Below are 20,775 nucleotides of genomic sequence, written 5' to 3' on the forward strand. Positions count from 1 at the left end.
CTGAGCGGGCGGAGCGGGGGGGAGGGGGAGGCCGAGCCTGGGGGAGGGGTCGAGCCCGGCCCGCGCGCGACACCTCCCACTTCCGGCGGCACGAGCGGAGGGGGCGAGGCTCGGCCCGAAGAGGAGAGGCCGCGGTGGCCCCGGCCGCCCCCGACGGCGCCCTCTGGCGGCCAGAGCTGGCATCGTCGAGGGGCCGGGACGCGGCGGAAGCCCTCCTAAGACCCAAGTTGTCTCTCCCCGGGCGCAGGGAAGAAGGGAGATGCCGCTGCCAGAACGAAGGAGACCTGGCGGAGGGAGGAGCCCCTCTAGGAAGATTACAGGGAGAGTCGGGGCCATGGCGGTCAGAGGGCGAAGAGGAATGAGGTGTTTTTAAAGGTCGCAACCGAGATGCCCTCTCCAGAGGACGCCATGAGGGAGAAGACGGTCCCTTCTGGGGAGAGGGCCCCTCTAGAAGATGCCCAGAGAACTCGGGGCGCCGAGACGCCACGAGGAAAGCCCACCACACCCGCACGCTTCTGTCCCGGCAGAGGATGCTTGGAGGAGCCGGCCCCCTAGCGCCGGCTGCTCCTCGCCCGTCGGCCCGGCCGGGGGACCCGCCGCTGATTGGCTGCGCCGCCGGGCGGAAGTGATGCTACTGTCACTGGCTCCTCGGGCTCCCGGGAAGCCGCGAGTTTCCGCAGGGAGGCGGCGGCAGCAGCTGCGGCCGGGCGGGTGAGTTGGGAACTCGGTGGCGGCGGGGCATTGGAAGTCCGAGTGGCCCAGAAGTGGGGGCAGCCGGTGTCTGAGGATGAGGGAGCTGCCCAGAGGGCGCTTTCGGTCCTGGCGTGGAGGTGCCCAAGGGAGACGGGGCACCGGGCTCTTGGATTCCAGGATAGTGTGAGTCCCTCTGAGGAGGGGGGGCACATGCACGGGACAGTCGAGGCCCGGGAGGAGGAAATCAATGAAGCTGACCCGTAGACGCATCAGGGTTCTAGGAGCAGAGTGTAGAGGCTGCGAGATGGACAGTCTCTTGGGAGCAGAATCCTAGACTCTGGTCTGCCCATAGGATTCCTCTTCTCCCTTGGCACCTAAGATCTGTAAAGATAGCTTAGCCCTTGGGTTGGGTTGAGATCTGCTTTCAGGGGGTATTTAAGGTTCTTTCCCAGAAGCCTGGGGTGGGGGGTAAAGTACTGCTCTGCCAGAGGGAAAGGAGGAAGTGGTGGTCAGGTTTCTTTTAGGGAAATCTGTGAGATCTACTGAGCTGGAAGGAGCCTGCCTAGACGGGTCTTTATCTGGCCATTTAACAAGATTTTGTTTTGCTTAATGAGTTATGCAGACTGGGAAAGACATCCGAATATCTCGTGACAGTGGAGGCTGCAGGGCAGGGAGGAATTTGAGAGGGAATATGCCCGGGAACCTAAGAGGAAAAGAGAGAAGATGTGGAATGCAGACTTTTGGAGGGAAGTTTTAAGTGGCGTAAATTCCCTTTCTCTCTTTCCAAAGAGACTTTGGTAAAATACCCATTTTCCTGTAATGTTTTGAGTCGGATTCATTTGGGTTTGTGTGTGGGTACTAAGCCCTGCCTCAGGGTGACATCAGTAGAGAGCAGATGCTTCTGAAGGAGGCCAGCCACCGATAAATACACACATATTCTGCCACCCAGTCACCTGTCCCTGTCCCCATGGTTGCCCACCAGTTCTAATTTGGCCCTTCTAGCAAACCAGGTATGGCAGTGCTGGGTTTGGAGCCTGAGCCCGCACTTCCAAGCCAACCACCCGAGCTAGTGACTAAGGAAAGCCCTTGAGTGCTGGGTTCCACTCATTTCTTCTCTCTCGGTTGCTCACTTGCCCTTTACACCTGTTCGGTTTTGTTTGCGTTCTCGGGTTTTCCCTGTCTCCCCCACCTCCTGCCTCCTCTTACTTCCCCTAGCGTCCTGCAGAGGTACAGGAATCAGGAAGTTAGCTGCCGCCTGGACTTCTAGAAAACAGTACTACCTACTTTTCAAGAGACGCTTTTGGTAATGGTTCGAGCCCTCTTCTAGGCCTCTAGGGAAAAAAGGAAAGAGGGTGGCGTGATGGTTCGGACAAGAAGTAGTGTTTCTGGGTTTTTGTACTGATTTGGCCTTACCCTACCAGTTCTGTTCCAGTCTGTGACCTATGAGAGATCCCTGGAAATGATCTTTGGTCCTTGGCCAGTTTCTTTGGTCTCAGGTCCTGGAGTTCCTGGCCTAGTTCTGCTTGCTCCACTGGGTTTGAGAGGACACCATTTCTTCTTTTCTTGGGGCCCACAGGTCTGCAGTCTGTGCTCAGAGTGAACACTCCTCGCAGCGAAAGTGATGCCTTTTCTCAATTGGCACAAAATGAGCGTGAGGTGGTTAGCCAGACCAGGAGCTCGACCTCACACACAGTCCAGGTGAGAATGGGGCCCCACTGGGGGGAGTTAGCCCTGAGGACAACTGGACTGAGAAGGCAGCTGGGGAAAGGTTTATGTTCCCTCTAAATAAGGGAGGAGGATCTCTTCTAAAGAATAGTCATGATTCTGCCAGTAACGTGCGGGAGTGATACGACTTTTGAGCCCTTCTCATGGCAACAGTGGGAAAGAGCAGCATGGGGCCTGTTAGCAGCTTGCCATTCTGCTTGATCATCTGGGGAGATGGGGATTGGCCCGTCGTGCCATGGAGGTATCCACTGGGGTTAGTACTGGTCCACACCTGACCTGGGGGCTTATCCCTGTTGGTCAGGGATAAATGTGAATAAAAAGAGAGGATCAAATGTTGAATAATTTCAAAGGAGCAGATTGGAGGTTTCCAGGTGTAATACGTTGATGGCTCGGTCTCCCTCTCAGATTCCTGCAGTTATCAGCACTTTTATCTCTGGTGTCCTTTCTCTTTGTCTGCAGCCTGCTGCTCTGATGCCGAAGGGGAGGCAGAAAGTGCCACACTTGGATGCCCCCCTGGGCCTGCCCACCTGCCTCTGGCTTGAGTTAGCCGGGCTCTTCTTACTGGTTCCCTGGGTCATGGGCCTGGCAGGGGCAGGTGGGCCTGGGGCCCAGGGCCCAGGGGGGATAAGTTGGGCCGTGCATCTGGACAGCCTGGGAGGCAAGGGGAAGGAAGAGTCTCTGGAGCAGCAGGCAGATGCCTTGGCCCAAGCAGCAGGGCTGGTGAATGCTGGACGCATCGGGGAGCTCCAGGGGCACTACCTCTTCGTCCAGCCAGCTGGGCACTGGCAGGACCAGCAGGTGGAGGCAGTCCGGCAGCAGGCGGAGGCTGTGTTCACCAGGCATGAAGCTGTGCTCTGGCACTCAGAACAGAGGCTGCTAAAGCGAGCCAAGCGCAGCGTCCACTTCAATGACCCCAAGTACCCACAGCAATGGCACTTGGTGAGTCCAGCCCTGCAGTGTTCAGCTTCAGGTGGATAAATTCTAGGTATCCAGTTCCTTTGTGGGCTTTCACCTGTGTTACTCTTCAACTGCCCCCGTCCTTTGCTAAGGAGACGTTTCTGTGGGCTTCAGTGGCATGTTTGGTCTTCGGGCTCCACCTTCCCTGTGCTCACTTCCAGAGGGCCAGTGACTACGGCAGCTGGGGTGTGGGTGCTGGGGCCAGGCTGCCTGGCTCAAGTTCCAGCTCCACCACTTACCAGCATGTGCCTTTGGGCAAACTGCTTAACCGTTCTGTGTCTCAGTTTTCCCCTCTGTAAAATGGAGATTGTAATAGTACCTATCTCGTAGAGTTATGGTTAGAATAAGTGAATTAATATATGTGTGCCCGACACATGGTAAACACTTTATAAGTGTTAGCTACTAACTTTATATTATATAATGTTAATATAATATGTATTATGTAGCATAATGATTGTATTATCTGACCCTTAACCCTAGCCACCATTTCACCTTTATTGCCTGTGAATGATGCCAAGCTTTCCTGGGGACCTAAGTTGTGGCAAAGCTCTCACTTGCTCCTCCTTGGCTCTGTCCCCACCTAGACCTACTGGTCCACACCCTCTATCTGGCTCTTCGATGGCAGCCAAGACTGAAAAGGGGCTGCTAGCTACAACTTCTGTCTCTATGGGCTGTGGTGTGTCACTGGATTCTCAAGGCTTCGAGAACAGTTCCTGACCCTGTCTCTCCTACAGAATAACCGGCGGAGCCCCGGCAGAGACATCAACGTGACAGGTGTATGGGAGCGCAATGTAACTGGGCAAGGCGTGACCGTGGTGGTAGTGGATGACGGCGTGGAGCACACCATCCAGGACATTGCACCCAACTATGTGAGTGGCCCTGGAACAACCCCTCCCTACCTCCTTCTTGATATTCCCTCAGGCTTGTCCTTTTTCTTAGAGGTCACTATGCCAAACAGAAGGGCCTGGAGGTGGGATGGTATTCATCTTCTTTTCCCCAGCCGGCATTCCAGACTGGCAATTAAGACATGGGGAGTGGCTCCAGCCTCAGCAAGGAGAGGATCCAGTGATACTTCCTGGTTCCTATCGCAGCTCCCTGCCCCAGGGAGGAAGGAGTGGCCCCTGAAGGCAACTTCCCTCTCCATCCAAGTTCTGAGCACCTTCCTCTCTCTGTAGCCTGGCCTTTGGTGCCTCTAAATCTCTTTGTCCCAGGTTTCCCAGGCATGGAGCAGTCTCCTGGGCACGTTTCTATATAATGGATGAGAGAGAAGTTTGCTGAGAGCTGTGGCACTTCTCAGTTTTGCTCCAATGTGTCCTGTCTTCATATCTTGTATCCTGTGTGGTTTGCAGAGAGAGATGGGCCTGTTGTCCTGGCTCGGAGCCCCAAACTCCCAGTCGCTCTCTCTCCCTGAGCTCCAAGACCTGAACCCCTTATAACCGGTGAGTGACCACGTCACCCCCCCCTCAATGTTTCAGAGCCCTGAGGGCAGCTATGACCTCAACTCTAATGACCCTGACCCCATGCCCCACCCGGATGTGGAGAATGGCAACCACCACGGCACGCGATGTGCAGGAGAGATCGCCGCCGTGCCCAACAACAGCTTCTGTGCAGTGGGAGTGGCATACGGGAGCCGCATAGCAGGTACCCTCTAGTCTCACGCGGTCGGCTTCTCCTGTGATGACAGTCTTCATTCTCTGCCCTCCTTTCCCCCCGAATTCTGAACCCACCTTCAACACACAGCACACAGCAAAGGGTAGGCTTATAATCAGCATCTGTAGGACAAATCAGTTCCTTGATTTTTTTCAGTGCAATGGTGTTTCAAACATGTTTTTAGCAGCAAACCCCACCATATAAAAAGATAAAAGAGGAAATGCGCCTGATATGGGATGGAGGCCTCAAGCCCCACCTGCTCAGTCTCCTCTTCCCTTTTACCATGGTTATGCTCCATCAGTGACCCAACTCCTTGTAAAGATAACTCCTTTTACTCATTTATGTTATATTTGTATGTTCATAATTTACCAAATGCCTTCTCATCTGCCCTTCTTCCTTGACCTCATATGTCTGTGGAGGCTCCTGTCCCATCTCCCGGCTCTCCAGCTCCCAGCCCTTCCAATGGTCACTGTCTGTTCTCCATCCTTTCAAGAGAGCTGAGCAGCCCTGGCCCCCGCTAGGTGTGGTTCTGTGGCTCCTTTTCCTCTCAGTCTTCGTCCATTAAGGCAGAAGGTGAAGGGAATGAATGGGGAGGTTCTCCCCGTGAGTCCTCATGTGCTTGGAACCTACAGACTGAATGGGTTGGCTGTATTCCTCTCACACTCCAGCAGAGGTCAGCAGGCCTCTCTGTCAATGAGGCTACAGAGGGAGCCAGAAATCCCCAGGGCCCAAGGCCCTTCTGAAAGCTCCATTTGTCCAGACATGGTCACCAGGGTGTGACTTACCCCATTTTAGAGGGTGAAATTAGGCGTCCATGGGAGTAATAATGGTAATGAGTACCATTTATTGAACACCTTCTATGTGTCAGGCATTGCCCCGCTGTTTTACATGATAAAGGATGCAGACAAGAAGGGAACCTTGGCTACTTGCATTCTAGCCTATGCCTTAAAGTCTAAGATTTAGCATTACATTAAAAAATATTTCTGGAGAGTTACATACACTTAGGATAAAAATTCAAAAGATACAAGAGTGCTTAGAGGGAAAAGTAAGTCTCCACATGTGGTCCCAACCACCCAGTTCCCCATCTAGGGGACCAGTATTATTGAGGAGCTGTGTGGCCTTCACTGCCTAGGTATCCGGGTACTGGATGGACCCCTCACAGACAGCATGGAGGCTGTGGCGTTCAACAAGCACTATCAGATCAATGACATCTACAGCTGCAGGTGAGGCAGACCCAGGAACAAGGTGAGAGGTCAGGAGGCGCGGGCACCTGGGGTGAATCCCCAACAAAAGAACAGCAAAATGGGCTGAACTGGGCAGGTCCCAGCACGGGTCTGCTCACTGGCTTCCACCTATAAGTCCACTGCCCTCATTCCTCCAGGTCCCCAGTCACTGGCTTCTCTCTTAAGCCCCAGGTCACCCCAGTAATCAGGTTGCCACGTGAGGAGTGCTCCAGCCTGCCCCGTTTGTTTGTTTAGTAAACTTATAAGGCTTCTGGGAGAAGGTGGGCGTTCCTCCCCAACCTCAGCTGAGCTGAATGCCCAGCACCAATTCCCACTGCCCTGCACACAAAAATGCACCTGTAGCTTCAGGTCATGGTTAAGGTTGGGGTGGATAAGGAGGAACTGAGGTTGGGCTGTCCCCACGACATTGATGGCACTCGTTCTTCCCCCTAACCAGCACCTCCCTTAGACCCATGACATCATCCACAATGTGCATTTCCTCTTAGAGAAAGAATAGAGAACTCCTCAGACCCAAGAACTTACGCAGATTACATACTTCCTTCGTGGGTGCTCTGCCATCAAGCCTAGTATTAAGTCCCTAGATCAGGAGAGGGGTTGTCCCCTGTCCCTCTCTACCACTGTGTACTGTCTCCTGCTCTCTAGGACCTGAGGAAAGATTTTTAGGGGCAAGCTAAAGTAGTCCTAAACTGGAAAAGCTTCCAAGGGAAGGAACCTCAGCACATACTTCTGTTTTCCACTTTGGAGTGAGGGCCAGACCCTTGAACCCTACGTCCTTTAATCATGGGAGTCCTGAACTGGACCCCTTGGGAGGAGAGTAAGAGCCCAGGCAGAGGGGTGGCCAGCTGGCACTGAGAGGCCTTGGGGGGCAGCCACAGCCTGGCTCTGCCTCTTCCCTCTGGGTATTTCTCAACAGCTGGGGACCAGATGATGATGGAAAGACGGTGGATGGCCCCCATCAGCTTGGAAAGGTAACTGAACTGCACGAAGATGTTAGGAGACCTAAGGCACCAATCAGTTCCTGGAGAACTGCTACAAGTCGCTCCCTCTCCCACCGCATCTGGAGAGTTACATACACTTAGTATGAAAATTCAAAAGATACAAGAGTGCTTAGAGGGAAAAGTAAGCCTCCACATGTGGTCCCAACCACCCAGTTCCCCATCTAGGGGACCAGCATTATTGAGTGGCAGAACTATGCCATCTAACCTACCACCTCCTTTCAGAAGACTGCTCCTAACCTGGAGGTGGGGAGTGTGGGGCACACGAGTTCTTAGAGAGAAATGAACAGTGCTTTGAGATTGTTTCCCTTTGATTTTGTGCTCAGCTCCCCATTTCTGGCCCCACCCTCTCTGATAAGCAGAGTACATCCATCAAACAGTTACGCAACTAACAGCTTCCTCCTCTTCTTGAGCCCATCTTTAAGTTTCTCCCATGCCCAGTGCCTTTGGGCTTTTTTTCTTCTTCTTTCTGGAAAGGGAGGAGAGGGTGACTGGTATGGAAGGCAGAGGTCTTTCTATGAGCCCCTTAACTGATCCCTGACGTTTTTGCTCCTCAGGCTGCCTTGCAACATGGGGTGATGGCTGGCCGCCGGGGCTTCGGGAGCATCTTTGTGGTGGCCAGTGGCAATGGGGGCCAGCACAATGACAACTGCAACTACGATGGCTATGCCAACTCCATCTACACAGTCACCATAGGTAGCGCCTTGGGGTGCACGTGTGTGTGTGTGTGACTCAGTGGTGTGGTGAGGGAACGGTGTATCTTAGTGTACCCTGGCTTCCATTTGTCTATCTAAATGTGAGCACGATCTTCTCCTCAGGCTCAGATAGTTAGAAGGGACTAGTCCTGCTCTCAGAGGATCTCAGGACTTCCTTAGAAGTCTCCAGACCCTGGGAACACTTTCAACCCATCATCTGGAGATACCCACCCCGCCTCTACCCCCACCACAACTGGTTGGGACTCTGCTCCGGCCTGTCTTCCCAGGGGCCACTTGCCTCCTGCTTGAAGCCTCCTTGACACCCCACTAGCCTAAATTAAATGCCCTTTTCCTGTGCTCCCTACCATGCCACTTGCCATCCCAGTTGTGTTTATTTACTAACGCGACTTCCTCTCTGATTATCGGCTCCTTGAGATCAGGACTGGCCGTTTCCATATGGCCCCAATGTCTCACACAGTGTGTAACTCCAGTAGATAATTACTAAATGTTGAGGAAAATGAACCTGTGAAGGGATGAGTAGGGGTGGAGGTGGAATGCCCCAAGGTTTACCCTGGAGCCTATTGAGAGAATGGCATTAGGGCACCTCTAATGGGGCCCTCACAATACCTCTGCCATCTGAGGTTGCCCATTCAGGGGAGGCATGTGGGCACTCTGAGGCACTGGGCCTCCCAGATAATAACCAAAGATGACTTTAATGTTATCAGGCCCTTATCCCGGCTCCCATTTCCCCTACTCTGCCCAGGTGCTGTGGACGAGGAGGGACACATGCCTTTCTATGCAGAGGAGTGTGCCTCTATGCTGGCGGTCACCTTCAGTGGTGGGGACAAGATGCTTCGGAGCATTGTGAGTGCCTCCTGGGCCCTCTACTACCTGCCCCTGTCCCACAAGACTTCTGTCAGGCGGCACAACCATCTTTCTCTTTGTTCCCTGCCTCCCTATCCTGTCCCTCAGTTGCCTCTTCCTGAGCAGATCTGTGTCTCTAAGGGTATGCCATTGTTGGAAGAATCGAGCTGAGGACTCTAAATAAATCTGTGTGAATGGGTTTGGGTTTTTTTGCAAGGAAGATTGGCCCTAAGCTAACACCTGTTGCCAATCTTCCTCTTTTTACTTGAGGAAGAGTGGCCCTGAGCTAACATCTGTGCCCATCTTCTTCACCTTGCATGTGGGTTGCTGCCACAACATGGCTGATGAGCAGTGTAGGCCTGTGCCCAGGATCCAAACCCGCGAACCTGGGCTGCTGACATGCGTGGTGTGCGCCGAGCTTAACCACTATGCCATCAGGCTGGCCCCCTATATGAATGGCTTTTATCTTTAAAATTTTAAGAACTATTAAGCATCACATTGATTGAAAACTTCTTTGAAATGTCTTCCTTTGGTAAGATTTGGGCTTTGGCTAATTTCTGTGGGCTTAAAAAAAAAATCATCATTATCATCATCATTCCACTGCTATTCAGCTCTTCTGTAAATACTGTGAGTTCTGGTCGTGTTCCTCGTCAGGGGTAAAGCTAGTGGTTGTCTTTGTGGGATGGGAGGGGAAAGGAGTCAGGGGAATGTCTCTGTCAGCCTAAGACACAGCTCTTTCCTTGGAGCTAGAACGGGAGCCATAGCAAACAAGAGATTGGAGCGGGGAGTGGACCTTCTCAAGCTGTGGGAAACTTTTCAAGATTTCAGGGTCTGGTGCCTGCGCCCGGCTGGCTTAGCTGCCTCCCAGCAGGTTGGAGCCAGGTCTCTGGCCTGCCCTCCTGGAGCTGCCTGCCTGCCCCTGCTGCCCATAAAGGAGCGATATGGGGACGGGGTCTCCAGGGAAGAGCTGGGCTGGAGCTGATCGTGTCGGATTTCCCCAGTGGCCCGGTTGAGAGGTCTAGGTCTCTCTGGGGCCATTGAGAATTAGGCTGCTTTGTCTTCCTGCTGGGTCAAATTCATTTTCCAAAACTGAACTTTTGTTTTGCCAATAGATGACTTCTGGTCAACACAACGTTCCAAGGCTCTGTGCCAGGTGACCCCAGCCCTCTCCCCAACCCCAGGGAGAAGAGAAAAGGGAGTGGCCTAAGGTGAAAGGGCAAGAGGGGCTCCGCTCAGCAGGCAGGGGTCTGGGTGCAGAGGGCGCCCACCCCAAGCCAGGCTGGGTTAGGAGGAAGAGCAGGAACGGACCGTGCTCTTCAAGCCCTGGCAGAAGTCCAGAACAAGCTCAGCCAGCCCCTGCCGGGACCAGGAAGGCGCCCGAGCTTAAGTGTTACTCTGGCTATGCGGTGCCTGGCTTTCCTCCTCCTAACTCAGCCCCACTCCTTACCCCCACCCCACCTTCCATCTCAACTGTAGTTGGTCCAGATATGAAAAGAGAGTCTGTTTAGCCAACTTTCCGTCTTTGAGATGTCCTGGCCTTGGAAACCTGTTGCCAGTTTCTGATCAATGACAAGCTCGGTGGAGCTGTCTCGCTGGGGGCAGAGTGTGGAGCTGTGTGCTGCCCACCATTTGCTGGGGCTCCTCCCACCACAGGCAAGTTCACAGGCCTCACAGCTACACATCAGTCACTGCGCGGCTGTTTCCTTAACAGGAAAAAATCAATCTGCACCCTGGCATGGACCAGGCTTCCCGCTCTCATTGAGACTACAACTTGGAGAGTTTTTTTCCCCTTTTCTTGTGGGAGTGCATGGTGTCTGAGTGAAAACTACATCTCTTGGCAGCTGCTATAACAGCTGGGAGGGAAGCAGTGAGTACAATGGAGAAAGGGCAGCTCTTGGCAGAAGTTACCACCCTGCTATCTGACCCAGAAGAGAAATTTGGAAGAAAAGAATTAACGCTAGCACCGTGTGCTAGATCCAAAGTGCCACAGAATGGAGCAGGTTTATGCAGGGCCCTCCTCAGCTAAGCCCTTTGTGGCTCCAGGGTTGATGAGAGCATGAAAAGAACTTTTTGCCCACAGATGCCATCTCTCCCCCGAAGTGATTCCCCTCTTCCCCCACCCCTACCTTCACCTCCCACCTCAGAACCACAGGTAGGTGGGGGCACCCATGGAAACCACACTGGGACACCAGGCTCAGCAATGAGGCAGCTTGTCCTGTTGATCACCATAGGCCAGGGTGGGCAGGCAGTGTAGATACAAATCCCATACTGAGCCAATGGGTGGGCAAGGGGCAGTTCCTCTCCCTGGGAACACGCCCCCTTGTTCGCACTGATGTCACTCCAGCCCCTATCGCTGAGCTGCCGAGTTGGATCTCCTTGAATGTTGCTGTCACTGTTGTCCCAGCTCCAGCTGGGGCCCAGGAGCTCCCCTGACCACTTCCTCTGTCTAGCATGGTTGTGGGGGTTGGAGGGTTGGGGTGGAGAATTTGGGAATGGGTTATTAGAGGAGCAGGAATCAGGGAACTGTCCTCTGCTCGTAAGGCCTCTCCCGTTTCTCCATCTCCTTCCCCCCCACAACCAGACCCTCCTAAGTAATTCTTTCATTTTTATTCTCCTTTTCTTAATTTGCCAGAGATTCTCTTGTGAGGCCTAGAAGGATGAAGGATCTCCTTTTCCCTGACCCGCTGGTGGGCCTCCCTCTGGTCAGAGATTCAGCTCTCCTTTCAGAGGAAGGGCCCACCTGAGAGGCTTGTTCTGAGGACCAGCCCACTCCCCTCCCTCCACAGCACCTTTGAACTCAGTCTCTAACCTGGCCCCTTCCCCTCCACTCCACTGCCCAGGTGACCACCGACTGGGACCTTCAGAAGGGCACAGGCTGCACTGAGGGCCACACCGGGACCTCAGCAGCAGCCCCTCTGGCAGCTGGCATGATAGCCCTGATGCTGCAGGTGCGGCCTTGCCTCACGTGGCGTGATGTCCAGCACATCATTGTCTTCACAGCCACCCAGGTGAGGTCCTAGCAGGTGGACAAATGGCCTGGCCCAGCTGACTCCAGAGTTCTAGTTCCAAGGACTTGCTGATATCAAGAGGCTTCAAATTCTAGGTGGCCCAAACGTTAGGTGCCAAATCCCTTTCAGAGTTCCATGTGTATAGAACACGTGTGGAGACCCCCTAAACTCATTTGTACCTCTTCAGCTGATGCCATTTTACCTGCAAAGGAGAGCTCTGGCTGGGCTCCCCTACTCTGGAGCCTGTGACTCCTGGCTCCCTCTAGAAGCAGGCCACTGGGGTGGTAACATCATGGAGCTTTGACCTTTTGTCCCAGCTTTCCTTGGGGAGTCCGTTTCTAGTAGCCTCAGTGGGAGAGTCTGGACTGGATCAGCCAGCAGGGCAGGCAGGAAACCAGAGGTAGGTGTTGAGATTACTTTGGGAATCCAAGTAACCAGGACCTCTGTCCTCTCAGTACGAGGATCGCCGTGCAGAGTGGGTCACCAACGAGGCGGGCTTCAGCCACAGCCACCAGCATGGGTTCGGCCTGCTCAATGCCTGGAGACTCGTTAATGCCGCCAAGGTGAGCAGGTGTTGGCAGGGTGGGGAGCCCTCTGTGTGGTGACCTGGGGGTGGCTAAATGCCTCAGCATTGCCTGGCACATTGTAGGTGCTTAATAAATGTTCGCTCATTTCATTTACACTCATCCCAGCTGACACTTATTTACAAATGAAGACACAGGCTCAACACTAGAATTGAAGTTTCCAAACTACCGTAGTCCCCGCTTATCCGCGGTTTCCCTTCCCGCGGTTTCAGTTACCCGCAGTCAAGCACAGTTCCAAAGCAGATGATCCTCCTTCCGACGTATCGTCAGAAGGTCAGTAGTAGCCTAACGCCACGTCACAATGCCACGTCATTCACCTCACCACATCTCATCACGTAGGCGTTTTATCATCTCACCTCATCACAAGAAGAAGGGTGAGTCCAGAACAACAAGATATTTTGAGAGAAGGAGAGACCACATTCACATAACTTCTATTACAGTATATGGTTATATTGTCCTATTTTATTGTAAGTTGTTAATCTCTTACTGTAACTAATTTATAAATTAAACTTTATCTTAGGTATGTATATTTAGGAAAAAACATAGTATATACAGGGTTTGGGACTATCCATGGTTTCAGGCATCCGCTGGGGGTCTGGGGATATCTCCCCCAAGAAGGAGGGGGACTTCTGTGTTGGTAGAGAGTAAATGGGACCTGAGTATAGCTCGGGACTCTCAGGGTGCTCTGGTTCTCATCTCCCACGCTGGACACAGCCGTTTCCTTGGGCTCCTTGATTGGGCGCCACAGGCAGTGTTGCAGGGTGTCAGCAGGAGCCTCAGGGCAGGAGGAAGGTGGTGAGGAGAAGAAAATAAAGAGAGCGGGCCCTGATCGAGTTGACAGGGTGGGGGAGGGGTGTGTGGGGGATTGGTCCTGTGTGTTCACTGCCATCCCCCCTTCCTTTAATAGATCTGGACATCTGTCCCTTACTTAGCTTCCTACGTCAGCCCCGTGTTAAAGGAGAACAAGGCAATTCCGCTGTCTCCCCGTTCCCTGGAGGTCTTGTGGAATGGTAAGTAGTCAGCAGAAAGGGGGTTAATGTTGGGCCTGAGGTTTGGGGCGGGGTGTTGGGGAAGTTAAACTCATCCTCCGTCCTCCCTGCCTCCCTGCCGATTCTGCCCCCTTCCTTTAGGAGCTGAGCTCCGGCCAAACCTGTGGAGCTTTCTTTGACCATTTTAGGACATGTTGCTGCTTCTGAGTTGGCTGGTCCCCTGGCTGCTTAAACCAGACTTTTCTCCTGAGTTACTAGTAGAGGAAAGGAGCTGCTGAGCAGCCAAGATTAGAAAGGCTGGTGGGAGGAGTGGGACTGGGACCTGGCGAGACTGGGTGAGAGTTGAAAGACGTTCCTTTGACTTCCATGCTAAGAACTTGCCAGAGAGTTCTCTTCAACCCAGTGGGCTTTGGATGAAATATAGGAGTTGGGGATTTCTTCTTTTGATTGTCAGGCTTGTCTATTACAGAGAGAGTCAGATGGGGTCTATTGGGGGTGGGACAGAGGAGAATGTGGACGGCTCCCTGGACTGTAGCTGTCCATCCTCTGCCCCCGGCTCCATCGCACCAGGGTCACTGGGATTGTGGGAAGGTCTGTGAGTCAGAGAGGTGGTTTTGTGTGGAGCACAGAGGTTGAACCCCTTCCCAGAGAAGAGGGAAGCTGGATTGGAATACTTGTTCTGGAGGATCATCTGTCTGTAGATTTCCCAGAGTTCCCACATGATGGTTTTCCCTACCTCCAGCTCCTGTGGGATTTTTTTTTTCCCTTGAGGAATTTTGGCAAGCAGTTATTCACTATTTTTTGGGAAGATTGAAGCATGTCATATTTTGTGCCCAAACTAGAACTCCGTCCTCACTTTTCCTGGCCTCCCAGGGGGTGATCAGACCACAGCAGTGACAAGAGAAGGATGGCCAAAGAAGGGAGCTCAGATGGGAGGGGCAGGGCCAGCTTCCCTTGGGTGGAGGTTTCACCAAGAAGAGTTCCTCTGTCTCTCTCCATAACCACGTCCAGTACTTGCCCAGTTTCCCTCTACATGGAAGGAAATCCACGGGCCCAGTTCATGACATTTTCCGTAAAAGGAATGCTATCTTGGAAAGGGCATAAAGCATCAGCCAAGGCAGAGAAGTGCAGGAACATTCCCAGGAATGCAGTTTGCTCGGAACCCCCGGGCTTCACACGCGCGTGTCTTGGAGATAGTGTGCCTTTTAATTTACCCCTCCCACTCAGGACTGCTTTCTGTCATTTCAGTAATAGAGTAACCCACAGTCGCTTCTGTCAAATGTGGGGTTGGCTTAGAAGAGGTCGGAGTCCTCTCCAGCTTTGTCATCCTCTGCTTCCCACTAACTAGGGGACGTTGCCCCAGCATGTCTGACCAACCTCCTAGGTGTAGAGGTGTCTGGCAACTGCTTGTTTGTCACTAGGAAGCATGAGAAGGGAGGACGAAGTGTCCTGGATGGAGGTGAGCGGGAAGTGGGATGGTGGAGAGAGGAGGAAGCAGAGGGAGGTAAGGACTCTGGGAGTTTCGCTGGCGGAGCCCTCAGCAGTTGGGGGTGGCCAGCAGGACTGCTACTGATTTCTGCAGTCAGCAAAGGTCTCATCCCTCTGTTGTGACTCCGTCGGCCCCTGAGCAGACAGGACAGAGGGACAAGCTTGTGGGCATGCGTGGAGGTTGAGGAAGTCAGTCCAGTTAATGTAGAGTCGGGCAACTCAGTCTGGACAGTCCAGAAACCTCTGCCCCGGTAGCCAGGCTGTAGACTTTTCTCACCAAGACCTGGGCAATTCAGTGCCGGAGGGCTGGAAGGTGACCTTTTTGTAAAGTGGAGGGAGCTGCCCTCACTGCAATAGAAGAGGAGGTGAAATGCCACCAGGAGCCCAGAGCCGTGGTGTCCCATAGGACTTTCCACAATAATGGAAATGTTCTCTATCTGTGCTGCTCAACTCAGTGGCCACTGGCCCTGTGAGGCTTTTGAACATTTAACATGTGGCTAGCATGACTGAGACTAAATTTCAATTTTATTATGATTAAGTTTACACAGCCACATATGGCTCGTGGCTACCATATTGGGCAATGCAGCTCTAGAGCAGGCTTTAATGTCTCCCATCAGTCAGAGATATGGGGCAGAAGGGATTGGGGTCCCTCGGTCCCTTTAGGTGTGACTCTGACTCTGAAATCTCTACTAGAGGGGAGGAGGGAGTGTGGGGTTTGGAGGAGTGTGTAAAACACAAGAGTGTGTCTGTGTGTATTTACAGAAGATTCCTGAACACCACTCGTACCTATCCTTTCATCTTTACATCCATACTGGCCAACTCTGTGTCTGTGCAATGAATCCCGTCCCTTCACTTCTCCACATCTTCCCTCTCCAACCCAGTCTTTCCATCTCCACTGATTCTTCCGTCTGCCTTCCAGCATCCTCTGTTCACCTATTAGGAAACAAAGTCCCTGCCACCCTTCAACCTGTAACCTTTTCAAATGAATTAACTAAAGCAATTGCTCGCTTTTATCACACACTGTCTCTACCACTGAGGACTTCCTTCATTACTCACAGTGCCCTTTCCTGGCCAGACCCAGGGGCTAGTTCCAAGTTCATCCTTCTCAACTTTCTGGTTGCTCTGACCCGATGAACGAGCCTTTGTGGCAGCCCCTCTCCTCCTCTAGCTTCTGTGACCTTTGCTCCATTGCGGCCTCTGGCTTCTCTGCATGAGGTCCTTGTTCCTTTTGTTTGCTCTTCTCACTACTCCCAACCACGAGTGTCTTCTAAGACTCAGTCCGTGGTTCCATATCCTCCCTCCACATTTTCTTCCTCCACAGCGCAGCTGTGTTTATAACTGCAGCTACCACCCCACCACAAATGATTGCCGGATGGAAATCTCTTATTCTGATTCCTTACCAGTGAGAAGGGTAGAGATCTTCATAGCTTCCACAAGATTATGGGCAAAGAAAGCCCTGGGACCTTCTGGCCAGAGGGTGAGAGTTGAAAAAGACTCCAACTTACCAAGGGCCAAATATTAATAATAAGATGATGATCATCAACTAAACTTGAGTGCTTTTTTATGTGCCAAGCACTGTTCTAAGTATTAAATCATTTAAGGTATTAACTCATTTAATTCTAGTAAAATATTCAAGTGTTCTCACATCGTTGGCCACCCAAGTCCCTGTACACCAATAAGAAATGCACGTGGCATGCCACTGTGTACACGTCCAAACACAGACCAGCACTCACAAGGCCCTTTTTGGATTCCATCCTATTGTATAATATTCTGTAACATGTCACTTACTCTCTGTAGGCCCCTTCTCTGCCGTGTTAATGCTCTCCTCCAACTATGCCATGAATATTTTCCTTCATCTTTCTATTCCTAGATATTCCGCCAATACATTACATTTAATATGTACAGAATTTTTAGCTTTCATTTTCACCTCTCAAAAGCCAGCTTGCTTTCCAAGTTTCTCCCATTTCTGGCAGTGCCATTACTGTTCCCTAGGCTTCCAAACTTGAAACTCTGGAGTTTTCAATCCCTCTGTAGGCTTGCTTCTCTCCAGGTCTGCCCATATCCTTTCCCCTGCAATTTAGTCTGTCATTTATTGCTCTGAAATGTCTCTTGATTGACTCATTCATTCATTCTACAAATATGTGAGACCTGCCTCTGCCCAGGCGCTGTATTACGTTCTAGGGATTCATAGATTAGACACGATTCCTGCCCTCAGAGAGCTTGCAGGCTGGCAGCGGTGACAGTGCAGCCTGCAGGCAGAGCATGGTGTTATAAGCCCTGTGACAGACATGACACAGGTGTCAGAGGAGAGGCACCTCCTGCCACCAGGGAAGACAGAAGAAGGTTCTCAAAGAAACTGGTAGCTGACCTGAGCTTCAGCTTATAAGCTAGCCAGGAGAAGAGGTGAGGGAAGGGACATCCGGGCAGCGGGAGCAACATGTATAGAGTCGAGGGTGTCTTCAAGGAGCTGCAAGTCACGGGGTGTGGCTGGAGCATGGGGTGTGAGGGACAGAGGAAAACCTGAAACTTCAGGTGGCAGGGCCAGATAGAACCGCACGAGCCATGGTAAGGAGATTGGACTTTATCTTGAAAGTCTGTGTGGAGCCTTCGAGATAAATTGTCACCATTTGATGTTAGCAGTAAGAGAGAAGGAGAGCAGTCAAAGACAGTCCCAAGGCCTTATCCTTTAGAGATACATACTAAAATCTTTACTGGTGAGATGATATGATGCCTGGGGATTCCGTCAAAGGAATCTGGGAAGGGGAAGAAGAGAGAATCATCAGTGAAACAAGATTGGCCATATATTGATTATTATTGAAGTCAGGTGTTGAGAACATCTCTTCTCTCTACTTTTGTATGTCTGAAGTTCTCTATAATAAAAATTTATATATACAAGTGCACCTATAAATATACATTATATATTTATATAAATAAAATATTATATATTTTTTATATGTAAGAAGATTTCCAAGTTTTTAGCTTGGGCAACTGATTAGATGGTGATACTATCAGAAGAGATTGAGAAGGAAGGAAGAGCAGATTTGAGCAAGGGCCACGGTGTGTGGAGAACGGAGGAAGAGAATTTTGACTATGCTGTGCTTGAGACTTCCGTGCCACCTCTAAAGCTTGTAGCCAGAAAGCAGTTGAGTAAATAAGTTTGAAGGTGTAGACTGGAGGTGGTGATTTAGTAGTCATCAGCATGAAAATGGAAGAAAAAGGTCTGGGAAAGAATGAGATCACCAGGATCGGTGGGTAGACCGAGGGTAGAAGAAGACCTGGGACTCAGCCTAACAGTTCAGGAGGGGACAGAGGGAAGGAGCCTCTGAAGAAAACTGAGACGAGATGGCCTGAGAGGTAGGAGAGAATCAGGAGGATGGAGTTGCAAGACTCTAGGACAGTTTCCGTGAGAGAGGACAAGTAGACAAGGACTGAAGAGCGTCACAAGGTTTATCAAAGAGGCCATTGGTGACCTTGAGAAGAATACATTGTTTCAATGTATATATGGGTAAAAGCTAGATTGCAGGTGGTTGAATAATTAATGGGGAAAGGAGAAGCTTTCTGGTTAAAGATGGCAGATGGAACATGTGCTTTTATTTCTGCTTTCATTTCTCCCAAAACCTCACCAAAATAAGAATAAAAGAATAAAAATGGTATAAGCACAAGGACAAAGAGAATGAGAGAGGAGACTACGGCACAGGAGAGATTTCATCACATTTTTGGAAGATGCAAAATGAATGGAAAAGTGAGCAGGGCTAAGAAAATTGCATACCAGATACCTGCAGGGGTGATCCTAAGAAACAAGCCCGTTCATGCCACAGAATCCCCAGGGCTCAGGACTCGGAGGCCCCATATACTACAGAAGACAGAGATGAGGTATGAGACTAAAAATAAGGATCAATTAAAAGGTAGACTCCCGGGTACCTTCTCCCATCCTTAGCAGCCAGCTGATGGCCCCTTCCTTATCGGGGCAGCATTTGGGAAGTTTGTTCTCCAGAGCCAAGGACCCCAGGTACAGCAGGAAGCGAGAGACAGGGAGTGTTCTGAGAGAGGGAGACCCTGCCTACCAAGCCAGCTGCTCAGATCCCGAGGCACTGGCAGCCAGGAGATTGGGAGGTCCTCTCTGGAGAAATGGAGTAACCCCTCATCAAAAGGCAGAGATACTGATATGTCGGGGTCCTCCATGGGACAGTCGAGTCCTGGCTGATCAGCTTTAGGGAAGCCCACCAGCTGAAAAGCTTCCCCCATGGTTAGAGCTCCCATCTGGGTTTTGGTGATAATAGTGATCACTGGCCATTTGAAAAAGCTCCAAATTCTGAGGAAAAGTATTTTCAGTCCATAAAACCCAGCCTCACTGATGATCTCTAGGAAGGTAGAGGAAGGATGATTTCAGACATGCGAGTCTTTTTCATGCTCCATTTGTCTGAAACTCCTCTACAGTGAAGGGGAAACCAAGAGAAGGAAAGGGAAGGGAGGAAGGAGGGGAGGGGAGAGCGAGGGGAGGCGAAAGCCCAAGTGAGAGGTAAAGGAAGGGCCAACCCAGAGCAGTGCAGCAGAGAGCAACGGGGTAGAAGGTTCCGGAGAGAGTCTTCACAGGGAAAATGGCATTGAGGGAGCCCCTGACTTGTTTGTTTGAAAAAATAGTATTTAGAGAGGCTATGTGGTTCTTTTGTGCAGTTTGAGAAGGAGTAGTGATAGAGACATGAATTTAAGTTAAACCAAAAAACAGGACAATTATTTAAAACAGCAAATTGTTCAGAAAATGAAATATGATCATTGTACACTGCTTGGAAAATTCCCTGTAATATTTATAAGGTCATTGTAGGGTAAAAAAAATATTGATCTAGTAGAAAAATGTGATGTGATTATTTTTGAGAAGATGGAGAGGAGGGCAAAGCAGGGAGAAGGCACGGGCATGGCGTTAAATCCTTATCTGCAAAATAGGAAGGCAGTAACCATGTCTCAAACTGATAAACCATGAAATAGTCATACAGGTTTGTTATTTAGGAACATGAAGGCAGATCCCAGAAGAAAACAACTACAGGCAATAAAAAGTATTTTCTTCTGGGGAGTGGATCACAAAGGTGATGATCCAGGTATCCCGGGGCAGGGAATAGCTTGTTTACATTATAAGCACTCCAGAACCAACTTAACTTTTAAAACCATGTGGACTATACTATTTTGATAGGAAAAAAATATGTTCAGGATGAATGGAAGGGTAAGAAGTAAAGAGAGTGAATATTGACATCTTTTTCAAGAAGTTTAATGGTAAAGAAAAGGAGTAATATCTAATATTTATATAATAATATTTACTAGGTACTGTTTTAAGCATTTTACATATATTAAGTAATTTAATTCTCCTATGAACTCTGTGCAGTAGGTACTATTACTCTCCCCATTTTACAGATAAGGAAACTAATCCAATTCTCATAGCTAGTGAATGGCAGAGCTGGAATTCAAACCCAGGCTGGATGGCTCCAGGGCCCATGCTCTTAACAGTGGTAGGTGGAAGGAAGTGAAGAGTTGTGAAAGGGTTTATTTATTTTTGTGTTTCACTTGTAGTAGGAAAGATGTAAGCAAGAAGATCCAGCTGAGAAGATGGATAATTGTGCTGGTCCGGTGTTGGACTTTTGCCAGCTAGTTACCATGAAAGAAAGGAAAGCTTAGGGAGCTTGAGCATGTACACAGCAGACTGCTGGAGAGACGAGCTGTGGGGTCTCAGCCTGTGAGGAAGAGGAGCTTGGTGGGCTTCTGAAGGAGCAAGAAAGTGAAAGGGTCAAGAAGGGAGTGGGGAAAGTGGAAGGACAGGAGACTGCTTTAGAGAAGCTGGGACATTGGCGTTGAAGGATTGACGATGGAATTAAAGAAAATACACACAGGCACACA

At 50.9% G+C, this 20,775-nt stretch overlaps 2 protein-coding genes across 6 annotated transcripts in view; one reads left to right on the top strand and one right to left on the bottom strand.

Annotated features, from left to right (window-relative positions):
* RNF214 (ring finger protein 214) overlaps positions 1–611 on the bottom strand; it is a 39,078-nt gene extending 38,467 nt beyond the window's left edge. For 3 of the 4 annotated variants that reach the window (XM_044753715.2, XM_070490221.1, XM_070490222.1), the window contains exon 1: positions 1–611. In XM_044753715.2, the coding sequence (XP_044609650.2) occupies positions 1–336 (336 nt within the window). In that variant the 5' untranslated portion in view covers positions 337–611. The other variant, XM_044753716.2, reaches the window with a different exon arrangement.
* The window catches only part of PCSK7 (proprotein convertase subtilisin/kexin type 7), a 26,197-nt gene continuing 5,997 nt past the window's right edge, over positions 576–20,775 (top strand). Inside the window, exons 1-12 of one of the 2 annotated variants that reach the window (XM_070490223.1) lie at positions 576–711; positions 2,270–2,391; positions 2,878–3,357; positions 4,110–4,244; positions 4,851–5,016; positions 6,158–6,248; positions 7,183–7,237; positions 7,822–7,960; positions 8,723–8,823; positions 11,664–11,831; positions 12,287–12,394; positions 13,323–13,425. In XM_070490223.1, the coding sequence (XP_070346324.1) occupies positions 2,890–3,357; positions 4,110–4,244; positions 4,851–5,016; positions 6,158–6,248; positions 7,183–7,237; positions 7,822–7,960; positions 8,723–8,823; positions 11,664–11,831; positions 12,287–12,394; positions 13,323–13,425 (1,534 nt within the window). In that variant the 5' untranslated portion in view covers positions 576–711; positions 2,270–2,391; positions 2,878–2,889. Of the gene's footprint in view, positions 875–2,269; positions 2,392–2,877; positions 3,358–4,109; positions 4,245–4,850; positions 5,017–6,157; positions 6,249–7,182; positions 7,238–7,821; positions 7,961–8,722; positions 8,824–11,663; positions 11,832–12,286; positions 12,395–13,322; positions 13,426–20,775 lie in introns of both variants that reach the window. The other variant, XM_044753714.2, reaches the window with a different exon arrangement.

Source organism: Equus asinus, chromosome 20, assembly GCF_041296235.1.
Source record: "Equus asinus isolate D_3611 breed Donkey chromosome 20, EquAss-T2T_v2, whole genome shotgun sequence".
Taxonomy (NCBI): domain Eukaryota; kingdom Metazoa; phylum Chordata; class Mammalia; order Perissodactyla; family Equidae; genus Equus; species Equus asinus.